This window comes from Tribolium castaneum, chromosome 5, assembly GCF_031307605.1.
Source record: "Tribolium castaneum strain GA2 chromosome 5, icTriCast1.1, whole genome shotgun sequence".
Lineage (NCBI taxonomy): Eukaryota > Metazoa > Arthropoda > Insecta > Coleoptera > Tenebrionidae > Tribolium > Tribolium castaneum.
In genome coordinates this window covers 12289324-12309501 of record NC_087398.1, presented here as the reverse complement: position 1 = coordinate 12309501, position 20178 = coordinate 12289324, and the positions used below count along the sequence as shown (strand labels likewise).

Here is a 20178-nt window from a genome sequence, read left to right as displayed (position 1 = left end):
GCCAGCAGTTAGGCTGCATCTGCCGTCGCGTGACGTCATTCGGTTCGCGCCCCAGGTGTTTTCGATGTGACGCGACTTGCGGCCGTATGCTGGCCCAGTGATGGCCACGTGATCCACCTCCTCGAAGATGGCACCGGCCGGCGTCGTCCTCAACACAGTTCTGGTGGTGGTGGCGGCGGTGCGCGTGACGGCGGCCGACCTCACCTCGCGTACGGTGCACACGAAGTACGGCGACGTGAGTGGCGTTATCGTGCAGCTGGACGCGAAACATTTGGAGCCGGTGGAGGTGTTCAGGGGCATCCCCTATGCCAGCCCCCCGCTGGGCAGGCTGCGGTTCATGCCGCCGGTGACGGGGGCCCTGTGGTCGGGGGTCAAAATTGCCGACAAGTTCAGTCCGGTGTGTCCCCAGAGGCTGCCGGATATCGCCAACGAGACGGCGGCGCTCAAGAGGATGCCCAGGGGGCGGCTGGAGTACCTCAAGAGGCTGCTGCCGCATCTGCAGAACCAGAGCGAGGACTGCCTCTACCTCAATATCTACGCACCGGCGCAAGGTTATTATTATGGAAAAATATTGACGAAATGAAATGAAAAACAATATGAAAATTAATGACCCAAAAGCCCTGGACTGGAAATCCCCAACAATGCGCTGATATTCCATTTACAAAAAGCGGTCTTAAATTCTGCATTTGTTAGATAAAAGTTTCGAACATCTTGAAATCGTTGAGAAAAATTCCGGGTGTATTTTACAATTTATCGACTGATACATAAAGCATCGCATTTTTACAATGCATTCGACGGCTAAGCGTTATAGAGATAAAAACCCCATTTTATGGCATGAGAAATAAGGAAAACTTTTCAAAAACACCAAACTTCAATGTTAAAATGAATACTTCCGGAGCTGTTCACAAACCATCGGAAATCTCACTCAGCAAAATCTTGAACATTTTCAGAAAAATAGTTACTTGCCAAATGAACAAAATAACTTTAGGTCAATATCAATCGATCAATTCTGGTCGTTTTTGTCACCGGATATTTGTTGATTTTTGGTTGTTTAAAGCCTAACCTCCGGCACCACATTCAGGACTGGAGTTTCGAGCGTCAAGTAATTCCAAAATTCTCAAACACACCAAAGCCAAAACAGATTAATCAGCGCCCTAATGATGCTAACTTGGTTGATGAAACAAGTGTGGGTTTAGGTGTGTGTTTGGGAATTTTTCAACATCTGCACCAGGTTCTATTTTTCAGTATTATTGGACTTTGGCAGCAACTTCCAAATTGAATTATCTTATGCAAAATTGTTGGAGTATTCTGAATCTATTATAGTTTTTTTTTGGAATTTTGGTCTTTAAAATTTCAGTTTTCTAAAGCTCCTAAATAATTTTCAGTTTTTCGACCGGTGGTGTTTGGAAATTTCTCAATTTCTCATTTTTTCCTGCTTCATATCTGCTCCAGGTTCCTTTTTTCATTAGATTCTCATAAACTGCTAAGCAAATAATAGTCATTTGCTATGAAAAATATTGTAAATAATCTAAATGTCTAGTAGAAATGCTTGCAAAATATAATTTGGTAAATAGATAAAATAAAACAAAGTGTGCATTAATGATTTTCATCTAGACGCTTGTGAATTTCTGATGTAAAATAAGAAATGTCGCTTTTTAGAACTAATGACAGACATTTTGACTCCGAATATTGCCATTCTTTATTTATTAAGTTTCCAAATTTGAAATACGCTTTAATAATAAAAGTGTTGTCTTACACAGTGTAACATTTTAGTTCCTTTTTAACAAAATTTTTGAATATAATTAACTGACCATTTGTGAATTTCACAAATCTTGGTTTTGGCATTTATTAACAGCGGATTTTTCTGAGTAGAGTGGCACAACTTTTTTACATGTAAACAAAATTCCAAGTGAACTATCAAATGATTTTAACACATCTTGTATAAATACTAGGTAATGAATTTTTTAATGAGATTTGCTAACAAAAAATAGTAATGATATTTGTAAAAAACTATAGGTTTGACACTTTAATATGATGTGCCATTTTTTTGCCAATTTTTGACGTGAAGATTCTTTATGCATTTTTGGCTTTGATTGCAAAAAATCTACTTTCAAAGTTTGAAGCTTGAACTTATATATTTTATATGTATGAAAAATGATTTTCTAATTAACATTAAAAAAACGTGGATTTTCTGCTGTTAAGATTAATATGTCTTCGTAAGTTAGCTGAAAATTCTAAATTCGTCAATATTTTCTCTTTGGGATAACAAATTTTTGAGTTATTAGTGTTGTTTCTAAAAATTCGTAAACATTAGTATGTGTTTAAAGCTTAATTCTCGAACTACATTCAGTGCAGGTTTTCGAAAATTTGGCCTTTGAAAGCAACACAAATGTATTGTATTTTAGTTGAAATCGTCTGAGGATTCTAAATCCGTCAATACTTTCTATCTACGTTCAGATTTATTTGAATTGTCAGTCAAACATTGTAGATTCTTATTTGCCGTTAAATACTAAGTTTGGAATTAAACTTTCAAAATCGGTTTTTGAAAATTTTTACTAAGAAATTCAGTGGTGTATGTAAAATCGTCAGTAAATTTCAAAATCGTTATTCTATTCTTTATGCCTTAACGGGTTTTTGGGAAGTAGTTTCAGAATTTTAAATTCATTAAGTATTGTTTCTCGTCTGGGTTAAGCCGTTTTCGACTTATCAGTCAGAAATCGTATCCTTTTCTTTTTGTAACTTCTAAAAGACTCATATTTGCTAATACTATTAACAAAAAACGTTGAAGAACTTCATTGAAGAACTCAATCATTTTTTCAAAACCCTTCCCCTATTTTCCTATTTTGCAAAATAAAAAGACAAAATAAAACCAAATGTAATTATGCCAACCTGAAAAATGTGTATTTTTTAAAAATTCTGGGACTGTCGGTACAAATTTCTCAGGGCACTGTAATATTTTCAGTTGCAAAAATATGTAAAATTTATATAAAATATATCCTGAAAATATATTCTATAAATTGCGTGCCGTATAAGCCGCAGATATTAATACCTGGCGTTCGTCAAATATTTAGCGTTTTATAGCGATTTTGCAAATGATCCGCTCTCCGCAAACTAACCGCGCTTTAGTTTAAGCCGCCAGCCTAAATCATTACGTTGGAGCTCTCCTTTCTAATGAGTGCGAATTACACGCATCTCCTCCAAACTGTCGAATTATTTCAATAGCAATTATCGTTCGACTGGCGATAATACTTGTAATAAATTATCTTTCCCGAATCCATACTTTGCCAACAACTTGATTAAATAACAGGAATTTAATCTCTTTTTTGATGTCTTGCCTCGAGTCAACATTCTTTCTATATTAATAAACATTCCAAATATTGGGCAAGTCAAGGGGTCACCCTGTTTGGCTTAGATTCGCCGCAAGTCGTCAAGTTTTACCATTTTACGATTTATGACGTAAATACAGCCGCGTAGATCCCGTAAATCTGGCGGGATGTTCGGGAAGTCACCTGTCGGCGCAACTTTAAACACCCGGGAAAAGCTTGTCAAAATATGGCCATTGACCTTTTGTTTTCGATCCGAAATTGATATTAATGACGTCCATGGAGTCGCGATCGACTTTTTGTAATTAAATCTGATCCGACTCTTGTTGTTTTTCCGGGCGAGGAAACGCCACTATCCATTAATAATCTTTTCCGTTTTTTTTCCGGAAAAGTTGTTTGCCTCGACACCCTAATATCACTCTAATTCGTTCGAGACGAACTGCGAGGAGGATTTACCAAGTTTTCTATTCGGTCAATACCGGGATAAGAGCCCGAGAGAAAAAGTTGGGCCATTTCAATGGCCACAATTTTCTAATAAATTAGATTCGGGCAAGTCCGGGTCAGGTACACGGACGAAATGTGTTAGATTTAATGAAAGGGGTTTTTCCGGGTGGGGCTATTTAAACATGTAAAACATTGCGAGGGAAGTTCCCATTGTGCCGACACATCGGAAAATATTTGGCAAAGCCCGAGGAAATTGATGGAAACTGTAAAAGAAAATGATCCGGAGTGTTTGTGAGAAGTTTCCTTTGAAAAAGAAAAACATTTTCACTTTTGGACGGATCCGACCTGTCGTAATAGATATTTGCTTTAGATCGCTGATTCAGATATGCTCTGGCTGGAAATGTGAGGTAAGTCCTTTAACTCGAGGGTGCTCGCCACACGCAGAGACCTCAAGTGCATATTGATATTTTTTCTCGGACACGATGCCGCTTTCAGCTCATGCATATTTCAGACGGGGGAGATAATCTCACGATCTGAAGCGTTAATTAATTCGCGAGACCGGAAATTGTATTACGCAGACTTTGACTACGGGAATACAGATCAGTTTAAAGAAAACGTTACGACAAAATGAGCACTCCCAGCCACTTATTACTACTGTTTTCAGCGAAATGACTCAATTAGTTTATAGCTTCGTTGTCTGCACTCTAGTTTCAAAAACATTTCACTAAAAATCAAAAACAGCAATATCATGATTTCGTTGTTTTTTCAGTACTCGGAAAATCTAGTTGATACAGCTTTGAAATAGAATGCTTGAAGCAAGGCAACAAAAGTATATAAATTTTAATTAATTGAAAATCGTGTTTGGAACAAACAAGTCTTAATCAAGCTATCAATTACGTCGCTAATTTGGTCACATCAGGTGCACTAAACAAAGACTACAAATTTTGTATCGGATTCGCTTTATGTATTGCAAAGTCGGCTAATTGAATGCACAAACAGTGAACCGTGACGCCATTTCTCTGTTGGTTCAGTCTCGAGGCTATTCATTTGATAAGCCTTTCTAAAAATACAATCTAATCAGCTTCGCAAAATGCAAAACTTGCTGTGTTTCGCGTCAACAGGTATTCAAATGGACAACTAACCAAAAACAAATTACTTCCTGTAAACATGTCGGCATTTTTCATCACACTGCGAAATCTCAATTACCCCAAGTTGAGCGTATCAACTCGTTCGAGCTCTACTATTTGCGTTATGTCTTTATTTCGCTTGCATAGCTTTCCAATTTTCCACCATCAAAGCCACACCCGAGATATTAACACGCTAGATGCGAGCAATTATAACGATGCTTGTAATTGTTTCGAGATAAACGAGTTTTTTATGTCAGCGATCAAATTAAATATTTTATATCGAGGCTTCCTGCTTCAACATTTATGCTGCTGTAATAAGAAATTCCTGAACTTTTCAATTTAGCGAATGTGCGAGCCAATCGCAGCGAACAAGCGAATGTTTATTAACATTTTTCCCTTTATTTCTTTCGTTTGCGTAAAGAGCGTCCTTTTTTCAATTAGCAGGGCAAAAAGTCGCCACATTGAATTTAAAATGCGCCATTATTTCCGCCGTGACACAAGTTTACAAGATATACATGAATATTTAGATTAAGCGCGTCCTCAAGTTGTCTGCTCTTCATAAGCTTTTCTTGTTTATGGCATCTCTGGACTGGAATAAAGTCGCTCGATGCCAACGCAGGGACGTCCCTCTTGCACCGGCTTTAATAAAAATACATTAACATTTAATGAAAATGCGGTTCAACTTTGAGTTCACGTGAAATGTAAGCTCTAAAAGGCAGCGTAACGTTTTCCGTCATGCATTCTATTTACATATTTGATAATCATTAGCAAGAGGTTCGGCAAAGCGGAAAGCTACACATGTGCGGGGCTGATAAGGGAAAAGCTCAATCGACAAAATAAAAATTAAAAACAAAGTTTCGTACAAAGACCCGGCTCTTATCGCACAAAATTAACACTTGGGACACGCGACGCGTGTTCCGATTCAATTTCGGGTTTTTTCAGGAATGATGACCACGTTCCGTGCCGAGTTGGCACTTTTCAGGATCTGAAAATTTGCATCGCGGACAAACAAGCGCATTGATCGGTTTGCGTCGTAAGATGAGCTCCCGTGGTCAAGCTTTTACTTTTGCAGGGAAACACGAAACTGTTTTTCGCAAAAATTGTTTAAACGTAACGTGAAACCACCTTTCTCCATCTCCACAAACACGGCTTAGTTATATTCATTAGCAAATAGGATGAAAAACTTCCGTCTCACTCTCCTTTCATTAAATTTAATTATCATTCGGGGCTCCGTGCCTTGGATAACATTTCATTATTTATTTTTGTGAAGGAGAATTTTGCAAAGGTGACACCTTTTGTTTAATTTTTGCCCCAATTAGGCGAATCAGGAACTAATCTCGCTGATGAAAATACAAACCGGAAGCTTTCCGGATTCATATTCAAAGCACAAGACGTGAGTTTGCCCGTGCCATCAATATTTCAAATCACGAGCTCGGAAGGGAAAAAACTTGGTAAACTGTAGTAAATTCCTCGAATAATAATTCCTCCTGATTCTTGCCGCTAAAATGATAAGATAACCTCCGGCTTTTATTTGCTTAGTCCGTGTGCAGGCGCAAAAAACGCTAACAATAACTCCGTGTCCGTGCATTTAGTTAGGGAAAATTGAGAAGCTCTGCTCCGGTCCGATGTTGTTTTTAATAAATTTTCCGGGCACTTTATTAACACATTCTCTCCGTGTCCGAATCGGAGAATAATGGAAGGAATGTAAATCGAATCCTGCCTGATCCTGATCTATGGACCGCTCCAACTTATTAAATTTGGCCGGAATCGGCGAAAGCACAAGTGTTACCACCGACGCGTAGATTTACGCTGATTCTCCTCCCGATTTTTATTTCGTTATGCCGGTGTTAATCTTGAATAATTGGGTTCAATCGCGAAAAGAACGAACCAATTAGCACCCGGATATAAAACAGTTACTGGCGCCCTCCTCGGAATGAAAATGAGCGACTGCTCCCAAACTCCGGTCCTTGTTTCTACATTGACCATTTATCGATCCGGGTATTAATACAACCGATCACTCTTTGTGCAATCGGCGGTGCACCCAATCTCCCCCATCGGTGTGTTATCTTGGTTTTTACATTTTTAACCGGCCCGGAATCAGTCCGGGTTAGAATGCGAGAGTAGGTAGCTGATGGATGAGCTGTATCGGCAGCAGACAGACGTGGAACTGATGTATAGGCAGCCCTCCGCCTTATTTACGAGCCAAGTCTCTAATACCCGATATCTATGGTTGCGACCGTTATGAATGATCCTCCGGGGACCGGACACTGAGCTGCTTTCCACCGATATTTGCCGATGGTAAAACTGTCAGTGCACAAGAAATGGCCGGGAAGACAAATCGCTAATTCGCAAAAAACGCGCACACAGTTCGCTCATTCGCCCCAACAAACGGTGGCCGAAATTAACGTATGGGTGGATCTAAATTCGCAATAAGTTGTTTGGATTAATAATTGTAATTACAAGGTTTGACATCCATTTGCTTTTAAATGAATTTCAGCCGAATCCAAAACCAACAATATGATAATGCCGCATAATACAATATTAATAAAATTCGATTAGAGAAATATTTTGATACGTTAGAGCAAAACGTCAAATGCATTTTACTATTCAATTTCCGGTGATTATAGTGCACATGACGTAATAAACAAAATTCGAATAAAATTGCCTCGTAGAACCGGCCCTCATTTCAGCCGAATTCCTGTAATTCATCAAACCGGTGACACACTAAGCCTCGACCGAATCTTGTAAACAAAAAATCGGCCCCATAACCGGCATTTTCCACCGCGACGAAATTAAATCAGAGTCGGGGGCGATTGTGCGTGCATAAATCGTCATCTGCTGCGATTCCCCGTAAATTCTCCTTCGAGGGGAAATCGTAAACAGCGATTCCACCCTCTCGTGCTAGAGCTCCACCTCGAGGCGGTCTGCCGACGTACATCTTCGTCAAAATCTTGGTGCGATTATTTTTTCGCGAGGTGTGACCGTCTAGACATAAATTCGTCGGAAATTCATGGCCCGGATTTGCCCGTATCGATTGGGGCAAAGGTAAACGAGAATTTATGCAGAAATGTTGATGTTTTTCCGTGCCTCTCGTCTCTTTTTGAACTTTATAAAGAGCGAACCGTTGTAAGTTTTAATAAAGTTGGAATCTACCGAAGCGCTCGAGTTTTATTTCTTTAATTGTCTCAAACCCAGCCGAGAGCGTTTTATTTTCGCCGCACCAAAAATTGGGTTTTTGGAGCAAAAACGAGACGATTCATCAAGTTTATTTCTCGCTTTTGATCGATATCACTTGCACCATTATCGCTTAACTTGGCATGACAAAGATGAACGCAGATAGAATGCCTCGGAGCGGAATTATGGTACACCGAAAAAGTTCAAGTTTGTAATAAATTGCCGTGTCAGATTAAATTTTGACAGGATAACGGGACACGAAGGAAAAAATTGTTGCCGGCTTTCGAGAGACAAAGACGAAACCGATACTTCTAAAATCATTAATAAAAAATCGGAGGCTCGGTATCGGCGAAAGCGCTCTTTTAAGCGATGATTAAAGCTCGAAAAAGCTTTCGCCGGACCAATTGAACCAAGACCGCCCAAATTGAAGCCGGAGCTTTCTAGTTTTCACTTTACGAAAGCACTTAACCGAGCCAGAAAGTGCATAAATTATTATCACAAACTTCATTTTTCAGCTGTATGTGTTTTGGAAAAGTTGTGATAAGTTAATGCAATTGGCGGCGTAATTGTGACGGAGAAAAAATCAATTTCGATTAACTTCAAAGTTTTAATTAAATTTTTACCCTTTTCCCCAGTCGGATTTTTACGTTAATTTACACGTTGCTTGCGAGGCTAGTTTACAAAAAATGTATAATTAAATTTCAAACTATTACACAAACAATTTTCGCAGTGATTAGTGTTTTTACAGCCCCAATAAAATTTTTAAACCAGTAGCCTGAAGTAATTTACCATTTTTAATATCAGCTAAAATATTCAAAACAGTTGTTTTATTTTTATCGCGTAATTAAGATAAAAATTTCAGGATATTTAGAAGCGAATTTCTCCTTTTTTAAAAAAATTTATTAAAAGTGTCACGCAACTATTTCAACATGTTACATTCCCGATTCTGTGCTTGATAAGCCCGAAACAAACTAATTAATTTTTTGTTGTTGTTTGCACATTCCGGACGCCACTCCGCTTGTGGTGCATCAAACGTCGTAATATATTTATTGGGCTTAGTTTGGTACTTGATGAAGGCGGCGCGTTAAATAAGTTTTCAAAGATTTCGCGTCAAATACGAGCACGACGGAATAATTTATGTGCGCTTTGTTCCTGCTGAAACATCAGAATGTAGCGAGTTTAATTCCATCTAAAATTCACTACACGTTCCATGTCTAACATGTGGATTAGTTGTGCTAATTTTTGCGCAGCGCCACTCGAAATAAATCGTTGCGTTTTTCCAATATTTGATTTCGATTCGGTTGTGTATAGCCGGCACTCGTCTCATGAATACATTACGACTTCAATTCGATCTCTAACATGTTTCCTATTTCACTTTTTTGCCAGTTACTTTGAGCCACTTATTTGTTTATGGGGAGTGTTTTTCAGTCGAATTCGCGCTGTGTAAACGCCATGAGATATGTATCTAAGGGGTCGGGAAGAGGAGGAAATGGTTATGGTAACGATTAACATAACAGTTAAGAAGACTGCTCGCTATCTTCTCACGCCACTTGCTCTGTATTTATTTTCATTATCTCATTGCCTTTCCACTATCTGACATCGAGTGCCGAGAAAGCTTTTTTACGCCAACACTTTATAATAACCTTTCAAACCCTTGACTCATTGTCAAAGTGAATTAAAAGTTAACATCGAGTCTTTTTATTTAAATTTCAAATTGAATTCTAGTGCAATTTTAGTTCAAAAGTCGGAATAATTCTCTCCCGGCGCATCCACCATTTTTATTAATTTGTGTCTCGACGGAAACTCGCAAAGGATAATCGAATGACTTTGACTCTTTCGATTTTTTTATCAGACGCAATCTCCTAGGGTTACCAACCCTATTAGCTTACATAAATGTACTTCGGGGATTCGGGTTTCTATTGATTGCGAAAATTGTATTTGTGAGTGGCGAAGATTAGGGGAAAGCTGATTCAAAAAATATTACTAGTATGTTTCAAGGCTCAAGGTGACATGCCGTTGTGTTTTTTAAATTCGCCTTTACCAAACAACCAAACAGATTAAATTGGAAAAGTTAAATGAGTTTTGTGTTTAATATTTCAACTTGTCCCGGCTCCAGAACGTAAAAGTTGCCCGATTACGTGTAAAAGTATTAATTTCTGCTTAATTTATGGAAATTTAGTCGTGGCAAAACGGCATAAAAGACTCTCGTTTACAAGCAAAAAACTGTCTTTAATCAATAGTCGTCTCTCCGTCGTGTTCTTGTCAACATTGTCCCGTTTTATGGCGCTTCAAAAGTCACATACAAAACTCGTTTGGCATCACGACGTACGAAAAACTCCTCAAGACAAGAGAGAAAAATAAACTTCCAGGTTGTCACGTTTTGGTTTCAACAGTGGCTTAAATCGTGAGTCGAAATAAAGTGAAAAATATTTCTTTACACGTACTCGACTGTCTTTCAATTGCTTTGTCGGCCTAAATTGTCCTGACACAATAAACTACCAGCGCAAAAATTATACAAGGCGTGCCACGACTGCCAATCGCACTTTTTTTAATTCGACGATCGCTGGAAACCCGCTTTTCTCACTTGGAAATTTCATATTTCCTCGCACGTTTCCTTAATACGGATCCGAACCCATCGATATTACAATGAGGGCTGTTTCCATGAATATATTTATGCGCGCTACGTTGATTCTTACGTGAAAATCGAAAGAAACTCGGGTGGGGGACAAATCGCACAAAATTGCTGTCTTTAACACGAAAAAGAGTTGGAACTTGGATTCGACCGAATTTTACTAAAAATAATAATACGAGCCCTAACAACTGAATGACAAAATTTGGTTAGATACTCAGTGTCATAAAAATTGCAACATCAAGAAGCAATAAGAATTTTTTTGCGAAACCTGGCGCAAATGTCAGGCTATTAGCAGGTAATAAATCATTAAAATGTGAAACATTTTAATCAAGTGATAATAGAGTTTTTAACACTTAAGCTCCTTTACCAGCAAGTGTTGTTCTTCCAATTTTTTGCTTTTCTGACAATTTTTGCAATGGTCTTTTAAAATTGTTTAGTTTTAAGTGTTGTAAAAAGAAAAATATGCTTGTAGTTTGTCAAAAAAACATTACCAACAATTAAACAAATCTTATAAAAGCACAATTCTTGGACTTGGTATAGGAGTTTTTTCTTTTAGAGAAATTGCTATTTGTTTGAATAGTAATCCAAGTATTATTATGCAATGTTATTAGTCATTGATTAGAAAAAGCTCAGCACTACGCGGAAGAAGAAGCAGATTAAAAAAAAATGAAGTCCAAAATTGTAAAATAAATTTCTGAGCAATGGCTGAGTTCTTCACTTCTGACCGTTTACCATCGAATTAGGTCATTTGGACTACTTCCTGTTTGATTTTTTAGGTATGGGAGGGATGAGCAAAATCACAGCCTAAACCTGACACACAAAAAATTTTATTTGGAAAGACAACGTGTTTCTACCACAAAGTAGTTATCCTCAGGTGAAAATATGTATACTGTATACATTGACCACATTATGGTTAAAACACGATGTATTTCGAAATGTAAATTTGGTGTGCCTGGCTTACAGATGAGGTTTTGCCAGTTTCTCCCATATCAAGTAAATCCAACAGGAAATAGTCCAAAATTTGGACACCTAACATGACCATTAACCATGCAAATATCTAGATACAGTCATCTACATACATAAGGTGTCCCAGCAATTAAGAAAATCCATTATTGCCTTTTAAATTGTTAGAAAATTAAACACTTTTTTAGGAAAGCCATAGATACTAACCCCCTGACTCATCCAAAATTATTTTCAAACATTAACATTAACACCTTATATTTTGCACTGATGTTTTTAACTAATTCAATTTGTAGTTCAGATTACGGAAGTTAAAAGTTCGGATTATGTATACAATTTTACACAGTTGGGGTGTTCGGATTATAGGGTTCCAAACACACAAATATCCACATATCCAAACATTACTGTACTTGTTTTTGAGTAGCTCAGCTTTACCAACGCAGACATTAAGATTCATTAGTAAATATAACTTTTTCAATTATTGTATGTCCACTACCAAGTGATAACTTACTTTTGACCCACAAAGTTCTTTCCTTTTTTTGAGCAGCACTAAGTAATGTGTAATATTTTGTTATTCATTTGTGTGTATCTTATGATGAAAACCAAGAGCTGTTTTTTATCCATCTGCAACAACATTCTCAAAAACAATAATAATTGGAATATGTTTCTGTACTCCATAAAGCAGTGCTTCTGCGGCAACTTATACAAAGTTTTACTCTAAGTGTCGTAGCAGCTTTTTGCTTTAATAACTATCGTATCTTGCATCCATCTACTTGAATAATCTCTGCCAATGAGGTGTCTTTTGACAACTTGTGGCATAGAATATGCTCTAGAGTATTCTAGAGAAATTATTTTGCTTTGTTGAAATGCCACCTTTTAATAATTTAAATAATTTAAATTATTTAATTTTTTTATTAATTATTTAATTTAACTAATTTAATTTAATTTGAATAATTATTTTTAAAAAAATTTAAAAGTAATTTAAAAGGTAATAAATGTTTTGGCATCATTCAAATTAAAAGTTAAATTTTGGTATTAAATCTGTTAGCGTCCATACATTTAGATGCCAAGCCAAGTGGGTAAATTTCAGACAAAAAATTAGAAAAAACACTTAATTAGTATTTTATTAGTAATATACTCAATATCATAGAAATTGTAACACCAAGAATTAATTAGAATTTTTTGACAAAACTTGGCACAAATGGTCGACTATTAGAGTATTAGACATTTGGAGCGAACAGGTTATATTGATATCATTTATTATGAATTCTATAATCCGAACGTTTTCATAATCCGAACGAGCTCTGCAAACTGTCTACTCGGATTGTACAAAACTTTACTGTAATAAGAAGCTAGTAAAAATTAAACAAGAGATCTTCTATAAAAAAGACTGCTTCAAAAGTACGGTTATATTTGCCAAGAAGCAGATGGTATAGGTGATGGGGCAATTTGAGTTCATAGATGGGACAGTAAACAGTATTAAACATATTTTGCAAAGACGTTTATTACTACTCTCTGCAAAACAATATTCCGGTGGTATTTTTATTTTTTAAAAAATAATATGCTTCTGGTCATATAGCAAAATTTTGGAAATAATAATTTGGTAGGTACTTCTTTCATTAATGTTACTTCTTGGCCTGATTGAAATATCATTGTGTCTTTTTGGCACAAAATAACAATATGTTAAAATGTTTAAAATAGTTCTAAGTAGTCACTGAGAGTGGTAAAAAATAAAATAAAATATAAAATGCCAGATTTTGTTTCAGATTTGTTAAAAAATGCTAGCGTATGTACATTCGAGTCTTCACTGAAGTCAAAAGAGATGTCAAAAATTACTAAGATTTTTTTCCAAATAAATTAGTTGGCAGATATTATACCAGTTTTTTTTTCAAATTAATAATAAATATCAAGTGTTGTAAAGTAGTTTTTAACTAGGTCGTAAGTTACAAAACAAACGTATTTCTTTTAATAACATTCATTAGCTTGACGTTCGTTTTCTTACAAAAATATATTTGTCCAAACATTTAGTTATAAGGGCTCGTAAAGAGTCGTGTTAATTGTGCGTCGTTCTTTAATAACGGTATTGCGTGTCCCAATTTCGTGATTTTCGCGGGAAGTAATTAGATTTAATGAAAATTTTATGGCTTTTGGGGTTAATAGTTAGTTGGGTGGACTAGTAATAAGGAGATGTCCATTTTGATAATAATCTATAATTATCGGGGGACGTGTTTAAGGGGTATCTTTAGGTATGTCAAACAAGATGGAAAGTAAATTCGCTCGTTTCTTATCGGTGGACGAGCGAACGTCGCGATAAATAATAACATCGCGTGCACCGAATCAAAATTTAATGTTAATTTTATTACTTTCGGTCCTTAATAGGCAATTTCGTAGGTGGGTAAACCGATGATTACGTACTCCTTGGCCGGCAGGATGCTCCTGTTTAGGTCCCGACGTCGGAACAATCCCCCGACCGGCTAACTGATAATTATAAAGTAATTTACAACAATACACGCGGAAAGGGAGTGTCGGAATTAAATCAGAACAACAAAACGTAAACAAATCGGGATTTAATCCTCTCGGCAACTTATTTACGAGAGGCTTTCATCTAAATTAATTAATTTTTCCGGGAGTTATTCCGTTCACGGCGCGACAATCAACTCCTCCATTCTCGAAGACTTAGAGTTGAATAGTCGGTGCTTAACTCCGATCGTTATGTGTTTTAGGCAATAAAAACTTGTAAGAGCTCGGGGATAAGAAAATAATTAATTAATTTGCGAGTGTGCGAAAAATTCCGGGAAAAATCCAAAGTTTTAAGTGTTTACTCGGAGAAACTCATGCTTTATGCAGATTCGTGTTAGTGCGCTAAATGCTTGTGCAGCACTGTTTGGTTTTCCATGCCATCAAAGTTTTCGCGAGGTTCAACTTAAGAAATTGCTTGGTTAAATATTTAAGTAAGATTTCGTGTCAGCGGCTCCGCGATTGCTTTACACAAGACGAGTCGACTTGTAAAACTCAGACACATTGTGCGAGTGCAGATTCTCGATAAAAACGCCCTTAAATTAGGTCGGATGCTGGTGAGCAGCGTCGTTTTTCCGCGAAACTCGACGAGAATTATTAATACAAAGCCTTATTAGTCATCGCGACGCGATGCCGAGTTAATGGGGTTGGTGCAGTGATCCCAAGCTACGTCGTAAAGAGACGCCTCCACATCTTTTCGCGATATTAAAGCGGTTTCAACTTTCATATCTTTTTAATTATGTTAATTTTCTTTCATGGCATGTTGCTTATCTGACATCGGGGAGGAACGTGACGAGTGCCGCTAAAGCCCCAGGTATTTACACGAAAATTCTCCCGCGTCAATCAAATTCGGCAAACAGGGGAAAGAACACCGAACAACGCAGTCTAGAAATCCGGACTCTACTGATTGTTAAACAGTTGTAAATCGTGTGTGAAGCGCGGTGTCCTCGGAGTGTTTCTTGGGAGGAAGCGTTTATCGCGTTATTACTCCACAATAGCCTAGAGCCGTGAAAGGGAAATTTCTAGTAAAATGAAATTCCATTCAATACTCCCGTAGATAATTCCCGGCCGTCCCGAGCAGACATTAGAATTAGAACGGGTCGATACGAGTGACATAATTCCCCGTCAAAAATCCGGGAAGCCTCCTAATCCGGGCAAAACGTAAAAATAAACGCAACCATTAACACCAGCTAATTACGTCCAAGCGAATAAAGCACTAAGAGAGCTTTTGTAATTACCATAAAACTCATATTTAATCTCGACAAACAAGTCGCGGCGAATCTTCGTCCCCTCCAATAAAAACAATTAATATTCCCTGGAAGGGCTATAACATCCGTCGATTCCGTTTCCCATCTTTGACCAATTCCCATTTGCTCTGCTCATATATGCGTGTAACGACTTCACAATCCTGAAATTAATTACCTTGTTTGTTGCGAGCTGTGTAAATATTTGATCAGCACGTGTTTTTCAACGTGGATGCGGAATTTGTTTTACCCGAGGAACGACTTTCCGACCGAAATCTCAAATTAATTTTTATTTGTTGAGGAGCTAAACATTGTGATTTTATGTAGTATTACGGGCGAAATTATAGACCAATAAATTTGGGCGTTTTTAATGCATTTTAAATCAGCCATAAATAACGCACAACAAGAGTACACTGCATTCATTATTTACCTACATTATACGCGTAAATCATAAATGTCCACTAGGGATTTTTATCCGGCAACTTCGCAAAATCTGTCAAACATATATTAGTGTAATATTAATATAATGTTTGTTTTTCATTAATTTAATAGTCCGGATAATACAATTTCGAGCGCAGTCGATTCCAGTGCAACGAATGAAAAATTCAACAAAATAAATCACATTTTTTGCCCCTTAATATCCATCACGCGAGCCTCAAACCCCACATGGCCGCTAATACTCATTATCGGTCGACCGAAAGTAGTCCGCAACAGCAGGACCGGGTCTCCGAAATTCGTCCGAGTATTAATCTAAGAGCTGTTTAACACCGTCTCTCTTAATTATTTTCATCAATTAAACATACTTCCGAGTGCCCGGGGCATCCACTCTACCAATTTTTAAACGGAATTAATGGCTCGTTCGCCGATCTGGGGTTGAGTTATTGCGAGCGAAACAAAATAAGATTAGTTTTACGGGAAAAGGGGCGGTTTGACGGTTAATGCTTTATTTAAAAAAATGAGCAAACGGACGGGGGTTGGAGTAACTGAAAGATTATGAAAAATTACGACTGGAAAATTGGAAGGGTTATAAGAAGGAGATGATCCTGCTGGCGACAAAAACGAAGAAATTACGACATGGGGAGTTTCATAACCACCTGACCGTTGAATTTTCACCAAAGTTTTCAAAACTCAAGCACAAAACATAAATAAAACCCAAACCATTCTACAAGACAACCTTTACAAGCTGATTCTTTTAGGACCTACATTAGAAACTTTTTCACTTTTAATGTGCTAGAGTACCAGAAACCGGCCTAAATTTGCTTTTTCAAGCTGTGTGAAATGTACTTAACTGTCATAGTTTTCGTAGTTTTCGAAATATGTAAATTTTTTTGTCGAAATTTTACCCTTTGCGACATGTGAACAATCTTTTTTGCGTTTGATAATCAAAGGTTTGATGGGTCTTAAAATTTTCAGGATTGACAACTGATATATTGCAAAGCTAGTATAATTTTTTGAAAATGATTATTAATAAATGGTAACACAGTTTTTTTAAAATGGAATGACTCTGTTTTTTCAATGGCAGTCAAAGAGACCTTTATCAACATATCTCGTGCAGTTTTTTAAATAACTCTCAAAAATGGATTTCAGATAATTGTTTTCATTTTTAATCGAGCAAACATTCGAAAAATACAATAAAGTTGTGTAATAATTCAAAGCCATAGCTACATTGGAAGTTAAAATGTTTCTAATGGATCATGCTCTATAAAAAATCTGATTGAAGATACGAAAAATGAAATGAATGATTGATAAATTACAGTGGAACTCGGTTATTACGAACAGCAAAGAGACTTCAAAATGTGTTTGTTATAACCGATTGTTTGTTCTAACCGAAGAATAGAATAATCTTCAAGTTAAATAACTTCTAATGTTTAAAATAGATATAGGATATAAAGTATTACGTGTAATCTATTTTAGCGAGCAATTTTATTTTGCTGAACATTGGCGTTTCTATGGAACGGACATGGACTTTTAAAAACTAAATATAGGATAATAAAATCAATACTATTATGTGTGTTTATGCGATCTTCAGTAAAATAAAAACCTATTAATTACATACCCAGTAAGCACACAGACGTAGATCTAACGTTTTTTTAACGTTGACATGATATTATACGTTGAAATTCAGAACGTTATTATTTGGTTGTATGATCACATTTTTGTTTATCGTTTATGTTACGTAGTTTAGAATTATTTTTTATCCTTTTGACCAATTTTTACGTTTAAAATACGTTTTAACTTAAAGTTATATTTTTGTAAAAAACGTAAAAGAACTTTAACGTTATTAATTTAATTGTATTTACTAATGTTTATGTTCAACGTATAACTAACGTTTCAAAAAAAACTAAATTTGGTTTTTATGGCATTGTCTAACGTTGATGTAACCTTTTAATTGTATAGAAAATTCAAAATATTTACTAATTAACTACTATAGTAACAACTTCTCGTGCATCTATTTTCGACAATCATTAAATAATATAAACACTTATATTAAAAAAAAAGCCAGTTAAAGTAATAACTAGTAAATAATTTAAAAAATATTATCGACTTTTAAAACAATAGGAAAAAGTGCAGTGCTGGTATTATACAATACCACATTAATTTGAAGTTTTATTTAAAAAATCACGTATTTTCAAATATATATTTAATAACTGTGAAAAAATCAAGTTATTTAAAATAGTATTTAGGATGTTGAGTGTAGGATTATTAATTAAATAAAACTTTTCTACACAAAAAAATTCCGTTTTCATTGTAAGGTTTTAGAATAAGTAAAAAAAAAAGTTTTTCTTAAAATGTATAAAGAAATTATGGAAATAAATTTGTATTTCATGTTATGGGCGGATATTGTTTATTGTTTTTTTGCTTATTGACGTTTATTACTGGTTTTATATTTTCTATAATTTTACCTTATATTCTTGCGTTACATAATTATTTAAATAATTACTAAAAAAAAACTTTATGTTTTAGGTTACAAATAACGTTATTTCGGTGGACATTTTTGCTTTGATTCAACGATAGAAGTAACGTTTTTGCACCCTAATTAACGTTTATTGATCTTCTTTAGTTTTACGTTAGTGTGCTTACTAGGTGGGTATTTATATGATAAGATAGCAAATATTCTATTATTTTTACTGAATTTTGTTTGTACTTAACAAAAACATCTAAAAGCTATTTTTAACCTATGGTATCTTTTAGAATATCGGAAATATTTATTGTATTTTTCCTAAAAAAAATGCACGGGTGTACGTTATGACCAAGTCCTAGGTCGCTTTTTTATCTAAAAAGTTGACGTTAAAATCGAGATTTATTCGTTAAAAAGAAACAATTTGTTACTATAATATAGGACTTTAAAACGGGTCTTTCGTTATAACCGAGTTCTACTGTATGTATAAGGTTAGACATATAATTTGTAGGAAAATTAAATAATTCTGTGATGATTTTGTTAAATTAAATTTCTTTTAAGAATGTCGGGTTTTGTGCGAGTAGGAATAACAAAAATTAGCCTCCACCTGGATATGAAAACCGAATGAAAATGCAACTTTTATCTTATGCAAACGTCCCTATATTTTCCAATGTATTAGCAGGAGAATATCTTATTGCGACTGCTGTATGCAACAGCTTTTCTCTTTTTTTAATTTCGTTGCAAGTTAATTCCGCAGAGTGGCTTCCGTTCAATTCTCGTAAGTGCGAAACTGAAATATTTCCGAATCTTGACGTTTCCGGTGCTTCATTTACTTACCAGCATCGAGAAGAAATCACACAAATTATCGCAAACGTGCTCATGGCCCTATGAAAAGTATTTGTCGGTGATTTGCCATTCCAAGTGTCCCTTTTGGCGTCTGATGATAAATTACGTAACTTTTGTCGCGCACCGACTTCCGAATTTATAAATCGGCGATTAATGGCAATGCGCGATTCGTATCAAAAACGCCTGCAATTCCGAGTGGTAATTAGGAAGCAATTTGGCCAACCACAAGTGTAATTTGCTCGGATCGATAGTTCCACGTTTTAATTTTCCGCCTCTTTTCTAGGATAGGCCACGTTCCAGGTGGTTCGACGGAAGTCGACTTTCTGAATATTTCAGATTTTTACAAATTTATAAGGGCTATTTGCATTTTGTCCTCGGGAAATTCAGTCGCTTGCACTCGACGACTATAATTTTATACAATGTTCCTCCTCAAAATAAAGAAAATTGGCCGTAATTTAGTCGCAGGAAACTCGCGAATGGCTTGTTATAACTATGCGCTCTCTCTGCCTGGAAAGATTGCGATGGACACCAGCCATTTGCCGGCCTTACAGCCATCAATTAAATCCAGATTTTATGTCGAAAAACCTTAACTTTAATTTTATCTCTTTGGCACTATTTATTTATGTCTCGGCGACCACAAAAAATTTCTTTCCTAGGACCAATTTATGCACCACATGAATATACATTATATAGGCTGTTCTGTCTAAACCCCACATAAGATATATTGGGAGTTCTAATAAAGACAGTCACCTGAAAATTTGTATACAATCATAATTTGTTAGGTCCTGATTAATGAAAATATTTTTAAATTGTTATCAACTTTCTTATTTTATATAGAAGGCTATGCTATCTATAGCATTTTGAGTTATTGTAAGGGAATTTTTATGAGGTTTTCTTATACCTAAATTCAGTTGTTTTCGAAATATTTACGTTTTTTGAAAATTTTTGGATTTGCAATTGACTTAAAAAATCGATCTCTTACATTTTTGAAATCCTTCTTGGCTTATTTGAA

At 35.9% G+C, this 20178-nt stretch overlaps 1 protein-coding gene across 1 annotated transcript in view; it reads left to right on the top strand.

Annotated features, from left to right (window-relative positions):
- Nlg3 (Neuroligin 3) overlaps positions 1-20178 on the top strand; it is a 142063-nt gene continuing 121885 nt past the window's right edge. Inside the window, exon 1 of the mRNA XM_001810835.4 lies at positions 1-551. Within this exon, the coding sequence (XP_001810887.2) occupies positions 128-551 (424 nt within the window). The 5' untranslated portion in view covers positions 1-127. The remainder of the gene's footprint in view (positions 552-20178) is intronic.